The sequence below is a fragment of the Chenopodium album genome, chromosome 19 (assembly GCF_948465745.1).
Source record: "Chenopodium album chromosome 19, dcCheAlbu1.1, whole genome shotgun sequence".
Taxonomy (NCBI): domain Eukaryota; kingdom Viridiplantae; phylum Streptophyta; class Magnoliopsida; order Caryophyllales; family Amaranthaceae; genus Chenopodium; species Chenopodium album.
The window spans coordinates 29050533-29059432 of NC_137852.1; the positions used below are offsets into that span (position 1 = coordinate 29050533).

Genomic DNA, 8900 nt, shown 5'->3' on the forward strand with positions numbered 1-8900 from the left:
ATGGTCCCCATCATACTTTTATAATAATAATTTATTCACCCACTCATAATATTATATTTATCTCCTAAAACTATGTGCATTCCTAAGTGATGCATATAAAAAAAACGAAGGGAGTACAAAGTACACTAATAATCCTTCAAAATTGTTAAAAATAACAAAAATCGCACATGTAAAATACTCTAGACTTTTAACTGTATTACATGAGTTTTTTTTTTTTCTTAATCAACATTTTTATAACTGGTTAGGATTTTCCCCTATCTAGATCTCACACACACACACACACGACACGACACCACACACACACACACTTCCTTCACCTACATACTTAATTTGTTATTCAATGGAAAATATTTCATCTTTTTCCCTTCTCTTATTTTCCTTCACTTCCATAGTATCCAAAAATTTGCTATTTATAAAGAAATCTATAGCAATGTTAATTCACATTCTATTTTCCTAATCCAAATTAAAGCTGCTGGACAAAAATGCAGCTTAGTCTTAAATGCAATTCTGTGGTCAATGTAAGTAACCAAAAAGATAGATTACAGAGTTCAAGGTCTTAAAACAATACCAATACAATAGTTTACTAACTGAGCTATAAGACTTGTGCCCTCTTTCGCTTTCGGTTTTTATCTGCTAGTTTTTGCTTCTTGCGTGCTTTCACTCTATCCTCAAAGCCATCATCCAACATCTTCATATTTGCAACCCTCCTTGCCTTGGTAACCTGCAGGACATAGAGGTTTTGCAAGAAAAAGGTTAAATCACTCCCGCCTCAAGTAAATATAGTGTATATAAAAAAGAAAGAAATCTAGCAAAGAAACAAACGTAAAATCAGAATTACATGATCTGCGTCAAAAAAAAAAAAAAAAACAAAAACAAAAACAAAAAAACAAAAAAACAAAAAAAAAAAAAGCAGATTCTATCTTTTGAGATAAAAAGTCTTCATGATGTTCATAGACAAAACCCTTGTTCATGACTAGCTCTACACTTGTAGCTATTGTTGTTTTTTGTGTCCAAGACATGTCCATGACTTGTGGCATGCTATCATCGGCCTAAATAAGCAATGGGGATCTCCAATCGTTGATCAAGATCATGACCAGTGCTAAGTAGTTCACATTGAACAGAAGAAAAGCCATCAGAAAAGAGGCCTAAAAAATTGAGAAAGTGGTTCATTAATCTTGTTTACTTAAGGGGCACACATAAGTTTTCCATGTTCTGCAAACTTCCACAGCCATTTTCCACAACAAAAAAAGGCCATCCCTTTCTCACTTTGAATTCCTTCAACTCATCCTCTGTCTCACCACCTATTTCAACCCAAAGCTCCATGGTCCATTACTTTTTGTTTACATAATGGACAAAATCAGTTATCATAATTCTACAAACTTCCAAGATTTCCATAAGGGTGGTCTCTTATCTCAACTTCTTTTACATGGCACCAAGATCACTGCCATCCCTCGTCAAATTTTATCATAATCGAAGCCCTACCTTGAGATGGTCTAAATCAACCTATGTTACTACAATTTTAGAGTGGTATTAATCACCCAACGACAAAAATTGCAGTTCTTTGTGGTTTCTTACCTTTTCACAAGTTAGAAGCCTACAAACTGTAACTTGTAAGGTATGTAGGAGGAATTCTGTTGATTTTGAGCTATACTAAAGGTTGATTGTGAGGTTGTTGCATAGTAATGCTGTATGTTTTGAGAAGGTGAGAGGAGCGTTGATTGCAACATCGGTGATGGGCTAGCGGTTGTTTGAGAGGCGGCAGATGTAGTGACGAGGCAGATGCCAAAGGTAGCAAGGAAGAGTTATTTGCCAAGAATGAAAGTACAACATTATGATATTGTGATCTTTTTGGAGTACGGTTGTGTAGTATAAGAGAGTTACAAAAGGAAGGAGGAAATTCTGAAGTTACCAAAGAGGATTGCTAAGAACTCCTAAAAGAAAAAGTGGGAAGATAGTAGAAAGAACAGCCAGTTTATAAGGGAAACAGGGGTTTGCATTACATTACCTTGTTATGAATTTCCCCAACCAAAAAAACCAATTAGATAAAATATAGAAAGAAATTAGGAGTACATCACGAATATGTTCGAACTTATGTACTCGGTCAACTCTTATTTAGTTCTAATCTGGATTGATCTGAATTTTTTTTATCTAGTCTGATTTTTTAAAAATTATGAGTTATTTTAGTCTGGCCTGATGTGATTTTATGAACTATTCTGACAGGCCTTTGACTGTATTGTTAAAAATTAATATAAGAAAAAACATTAAGGAAAATTTTGTCAGATTCATTCCAATATGTAATTTCTATGTAATTTTCATTTTTCAAATCTACCCCTAACCCGGAACCTGACTCCTGCTAACCCGCGACTACGGTAGGTTCTGCTTACTGAAATCTTAATTTTTATAATTGTGCAATTAAAGATATATAGTAGTAAATAAACAGTAACTATAAGCATATTAGTCTGAGATAAGTTGAAGATAATAAATTCTAATAATCTAATTCAAGTACTCCAAATTCTTTAATCAACAAAACAGTCAAACACTGAAAGTGTATTAGTGATCCAGGGAGGACAATTGCACCCAACCTTACCCCAACTACTAATATATTTCACTGTTTGATATCTTCATTAGTGGATTTTGATAAACTATGCCATTATAAAAGGATGGAGCAGATTATTTATCAATTCTATATAATAATCTGAAATCCATATAATTTTTAATTGCTAAAGCATACCTCATTGTAGTTGTTGTGTCATGTGGCATACAACATTGTGATTAAAAACAAGTGACTTAATACTAATACCTTGCTAATTTGCTATAATTTCATCAAACCAGTAATATGTATGATGAGCAGATAGTAATGGTGTTTGATATGAATGTTTAGAATGTTGGAATAGCAATTTCTTTATTTATTTATTTTTATTAGAAAGTGTTTTTTCTTATTTTCAACTATTGTAAGTCAAGGTAAAACATATCAGCACTCTCACCTTGGTCATCTCGGCAACCACCTCTTTTTCTTTACATTCAAACTTATCCATTTGCTTACCAAGTGTTGCTTCTATTCCATGTAAAAGATTCACATCATTCTGCAAAAAATAATGAGCAAAAAACATGAAGCCACCAGAAAAACAACTGTTTCATCATTGCGCAGACAGAAAAGTTAATTCTCACCCCTGATACAATGCTCAGTACTAGTCCCTCTCTACCAGCTCTTGCAGTACGTCCTGCACGATGAACATATTCAACAGGATCCCTGCAGTCATCACATTTTAGCATAAAGCATATACATGGTATTACTTCATTAGATAACAATTTCCAAATAGAGTGTGAGCATGTAACCTTGGTACGTCATAAAGTATGACTAGATCCACCATCGGAATATCTAGCCCGCGTTCAACAACTCCTGTAGCCAGCAATATAGGAACTTTCCCAGACTTAAAACGGTGAACAGAAGCTTGTCTTGAAGACTGAGGTATCATTGAGTTCAGCTCGGCAACCTTGAATTCAAGTTCTTCCAACATCAAAGCCAATCGGTGGCATGTCCTATTTGCAAGAGCAAGATGCTTAACTTTGAAATTAACTAGTCTTTGAACCAAGCTAAGCTTTGAATAATATTTTTTTTAAAAAAAAAACTTCTTTGATTTTTGGATTAAATCAATATTTGAACAAAATTAATCTAATTTTTTTAAAAGTGAAGAATATTTTTTATAGAAAACCATATTTTTCTTGAAAAAAATAAAAGAATAATTAAATGATGAAGATACCAGCTACCACTAATGAAAAGCATCAATATTTATGAAAAGCATCAATATTTATTTCCATACTAGATAAAAACAAGTTCATCGTAGCACTCTCTTACATTTCATGTTATTAAAAGCAAACGAATCCAGAAAATGAATTTTTAATGTAGAACCCCAAAAGAACTAATATCTTGATATGCTAACTACGTAATAATTGTATCATCACATTACTAGATTATCTTTGTTACATACCTGTATTCAGAGAAGAATACAATGACTGAGCGAACACTCATATCTTCCATCTTTGATAAAATATATCGAAGATATACATCCTTGACATGTTCAGGAACAGTAAGATATTGTTGTCGAAGAGACTCCACAGTCTGAAGGCCTTCATGTGCCTCAAAGAAAAATGCCTTGTTAGAAGATAACTCAAGCAATGCTGTTAGATCATCGGTCATTGTTGCAGAAAATAATAAAGTTTGCCGTTTTCTAGGCAAGCACTTAAATATAACCCTTAGCTCCTCCTCAAATCCAACATCAAGAACTCTATCTGCTTCGTCCAACACAAGAAACTGCGAAAATCATTCAAAAAAATTTTCCCATTAGCCAGATTATAAGTACAAATGGCCAATCCCTCAACAATCGTCCATAGATCAGGACAAGAAAAACTACATTACATTCCAATTTTATACCTATGTAATTACACTATTAGCTACCAGCCAGTAACAAACTTTGTATGTAAGTGCTACCAAAACAAGAAATCATCAAACACAATACATTAAACATTAAAAATACATCAGACATTTAAGAAACACTTACAGACAGAAGTGCGCAAATGAATTGTGCACCCAAAAAACACAGGTATTACACATATTCTGTTTTCCTACCATAGCTAAAAATAAAAAGCATAAACCATATCTGTTTATCATAATGCCATATTATTTTACCCTTGTCCACCATTTAAATTGTGCAAAACTTGAGAGAGACATAATTACCATACATCTAACAAGCAAAACATAGAGTAATAACCATTACCTTAGTTCTGGAAAAGACTGGGGGTATATCTGGGTTATCTTCAAGCAAAACTTTAATCCTTCCTGGAGTAGTAATAACCACATGGGGCCTTTGCATCAGTGCCTTCGACTGGGTGATCATATCCATGCCACCAATGATGACAGTGCAACGGATATGCAAGGATGAGCCAAGGGCGCGAAACTGCTCAGCCAACTGAAAAGCCAATTCCCGAGTGGGGGTGACAACAAGGGCAAACACGCCATATGGGTCTTCTGCTAATCGATGAAGGATAGGCAAGGCAAATGTAGCGGTTTTTCCAGTTCCCGTCTTTGCAATACCCAAAACATCATTTCCCGCGAGAATCTTAGGAATGCAATATCGTTGCACTTCAGTTGGTTTCTTCATTCCGAGTTCTGAACAGGTTTTAATACCCCACTCTGAAAGTCCTAAATCAGCGAAAGTAGAAGTAGAAGATGTTTCATTCTTACAATCCGGCGTCTGCTTTTCGATTTGTTGATGCTGTTCATTGGGTATTTGGGAGTTTTGTATAGGGATATCAGTGTGTGATTTTTGAGGGTTTTTGGAAAAACCCTTGTTCTTCTTTGAAAATAATGGGAAGTTGGTATCAAGCTCCAGGGAAGTTGGTTTCATAGTTCAATCCTAAGATTAAAGGGTGATGCAATACATTAGCAAGCAAATTTGAGTCAATTATCTCGAAAGTTCACATAATTTTTAGAGATATTTGATTCAATAATCAATTTATGCTCATAATTTTCCTTTTCTTTTTTTTTTTTGTTATAAAGTTTCATTATCTTAGAGTTTAGAACAAATAGTTGAGATTTTTGAACCCTAACTCTTAATTCACTGACAATTAAATTAGATTGTGAATTGATATGTGCACTTCCAGTGGTGGATCCAGGATTTTTCGAGTGCTGGGTCACTACCATATACTAATCAATAATTAATGCAAAAATATTGAAAAAGCTAATAATAAAAAATAAAAAAAAATACATTCCAAAAGTACTAAATATTCCATATTACAACCACATTAAAAAAAAAATATATATATATTGCAATTGCTCTCTACATGTTTTCAAGTTTTCATGTTTTGATATCGATCTATAATATCATTAATGTCTACCTTCAAAAACATATATCTCTCTATAGAAGTAACCAAGCAACCATTCAACATTCCGGAAAATATTCTTTCTACACTTTCCGTTGCAATGGATAGAGTTAGAACCAACTACAAAAGCAACTAACTTGGTAGTATAGCTAAAAGCCTAAAACACTAATAGTGAGCTTAGCACTGAACATATACAAATTCAAGGCAATTATTCAAAATCACTAATCACTATATCCAATTGACCAATTCTAATATCAATTTCAAAAAATCAGAAATGCAATTATCCAAACTAACACATTCCAAAAAAAATAATCAGAAACCCTAAGTTCTTAACCCCTCTAATTTCATAGATTAAATATGAAATAATCAAATTTACTAGCCCTTTGTCAATTTATAATATCAATTTCAAAAAAAAAATCAGAAATTCAATATTATCAATTCCAAAAAAAAAAGCAGAAACCCTAACTCTCTAATTTGATAAATTTAGAAACAAATCAACAATTTCAAAGAAGATACACACTAATTGACAAGATTAAATAACACAAACAACTCAATTAAGCACAAAATCAACCCAACAAGTCAACAATTAGTGTATAATACGAAATTAAAAACTTGAACATCATCAAAGTTACCTAGAAGCCTGTAGGATTGCGACTGTACGGTGGACCGTGGGCGCTGGGCGGTGGCTGAAAGGTGCGGCGCAGCGGCTGGAATGTGCGGCGGCAGGCGGCAGCGGTCTGGCGATTTCCGTGACTTTCAATTTATCGAAGAGAGAGAGAAGAGTAATAATACTGTTGTTTTGTTTTCAATGGAGAACATCGTGAACTGCGCTTCACTGGAGAATCTTGAGTCCTCAGCGCATAGCTCCTATATGCAAAGGAGGGCAGGGTGGTAATTTATGGTGCATTAGTCAGCATATGAGTGTTTTTGTTTTTTTTTTTTTTTACTTGATGACATGTCAATCCCGTTTTGAATTTGAAATGTAACGGGGTGTTGTTGAGTGAAATGAGATTCATTTCATTTCTTCGAGAAAATTAAATTGCTTCTCTCTCTACTTTCCTTCTCTCCTTCTCTCTCTGTACTGCATTTGAGTCTTATTATGTACTCTTCGTCTTCGTCTTCTTTTCTTGGTGTTTAAGCTTCTCTTCGTCTCCATCTGTTAACTGCTCGTTTGCTGACGGTAGTGGTGGTGCGGCTGCTTCGTTCGTTGTTGTTGAGTACAATTGAGTTTAAAGGTAAGGCTTAGTTGTTTAATCAATTTTATTTTGTGTTGTGATGATGAAATGGACTACGGATTCATGATTTGATGTTGCGATGCTGATTTGTCGTTGGTTTATTTCGTTTATTTGCATGCTTTAATTGTTAACTTAGCTAAATTTAGTGAAGTCGCGAATTGGTAACCTTCAAATTGAATTAGGGTTATCGCGTATGGAATTATGGGTTTGGTTTTATGATTTTGATTTGTTGTTTGCTATGTTGAAGGTAAATTTTGCGGAATTGTTTGAAATTGGGTAATTAGGGTTTGTTTGTGCGGGCAATTGCATAAACAATTCTTAGGAAGTTAGATTGTTGTTTGGTTAAATTACGGCAAAAGAAACCAATAACCAATGAAATGTGGTCCTTTTGTGTGTAGTTATAGGAAACTGCTGGTTTATTCTGGTTTGGTTGAATTGAATTTGCTGAGTTGTTGCTAGAGTAAGAAGGTTATTTGTGTATTTTGGTAGAACTGAATTTGGGGAGTTGCTGTGTAATGTGTGGTTACTTGGTTAGGGGTAATTGTAGTATGACTTAAACTTGCATAATAGACATCCATAGATAGTATTGAGCAGTACATTGATTTATTTGTGTTTTATGTATGATTTTTATTGTTTACTTGGGGGTTAATCCTATAAATCGTGAGTAATAAGATTGAGCAGTGAAATAATTGGTTGTTCAGTTGTGGTTTGTTATTTGGTGGTTTGTGAAGGGTTAGTTTACATCTATGTTCATTTATCCTACAGAGTAATGAAGAAGAAGAGTTCTGTTAGTGGTAGTGTGAAGAGGGATGTGGTGAATGATGGTGCTAAAAGCAAAGGGAAGAAGAAATTAAAACTTACTGATCTGATCCAGTGGTGTTTGAAAAAGAGGAGTTGGAGGACACTAGTCAGGAAACCACTAATGTTTCTGATGAAGACTGTTCAGAGTATGATGCAAGTGAAAATGAGGAGGATGAGTCAGATCCTGATGATGATGAGGAGGAGGAGGAGGAGGAGGAGGAGTATGATGAGGTAAAAGAAGGGTGGAAGGAACTAGCAATGAAGTTGATGCAGGATAAGATGACATCTAGGAAGAGGAAGGGAGGTAAACAAGTGAAGAGCAAAGCAAAAAGGGCAAAGGTAATAGTTTGGAATGGTATTTAGTTATGATTTAGTACTGTATTAATTTGTGACTAGATGATTAACATGGTTAGGGTTAAGAAGACACAAGGTGATAGGGTTAGGGAGAGAGGGATTGTTGTAAAGACCTAGTCTAGAACAACTCAGAAGGTAAAGTTGTCAGTGTTGGTGCTGTTATATCTGATGATTAGTTATTACATTTCGATATTTCAATTAGAAGCTTGCCATGGTTAGATGCATGTGTTTTGGGATAAATTTTTATGTTTGATATTTTGGTGTTGTGCAGGCACCAAACTTGAATGGTGTGAGGGCGTTTGGTACCTTGGTTCAGAAGTTCGATGATGGCGGGAGAAAGTTGGTAGAAGAAATGGGGTTTGGAGGGCTACTTTTTTCACCACTGTCCTATCTTCCCCGAAAATTTGCTTACTGGATTATGTCTAGGGTGTTAGCTGATGGGTCCATGGTTTTTGGTGATGATTTTGTGCTACCGTTGACTGCTGTCCAGGTGGAGTATGTCCTCGGTATACCCAGGGGGTCGAAGGCAGTGCCATCATCAATACCAGAAGAGAAGCAAGCTGAGTTCAGCAGAATTAAGTCGTTGTTTGCAAAGGGTGATAGCATTAATCTGGCAAATGCTGCTGGCTC

At 34.9% G+C, this 8900-nt stretch overlaps 1 protein-coding gene across 1 annotated transcript; it reads right to left on the reverse strand.

Annotated features, from left to right (window-relative positions):
- Positions 1–392: 392 nt before the first annotated feature.
- Positions 393–6705, reverse strand: LOC145593559 (DEAD-box ATP-dependent RNA helicase 36-like). The gene is made up of 7 exons (XM_081649824.1): positions 6513–6705; positions 4776–5414; positions 3990–4312; positions 3337–3540; positions 3169–3250; positions 2985–3083; positions 393–721 (listed from the first exon to the last, which is right to left on the reverse strand). Exons 2-7 carry the CDS (start codon positions 5403–5405, stop codon positions 593–595), a joined length of 1467 nt encoding a protein of 488 aa, XP_081505950.1. The 5' UTR covers positions 5406–5414; positions 6513–6705; the 3' UTR covers positions 393–592.
- Positions 6706–8900: the final 2195 nt, after the last annotated feature.

Coding starts and splice junctions, on each gene's coding strand:
- LOC145593559 (XM_081649824.1), bottom strand. CDS start 5,405: ATGAAACCAACTTCCCTGGAGCTTGATACCAACTTCCCATTATTTTCA. Junction 3,541..3,989: donor GTATTCTTCTCTGAATACAG/GTATGTAACAAA, acceptor TCTTGCAAATAG/GACATGCCACCGATTGGCTT. Junction 3,084..3,168: donor TACTGAGCATTGTATCAGGG/GTGAGAATTAAC, acceptor TATTTTTTGCAG/AATGATGTGAATCTTTTACA.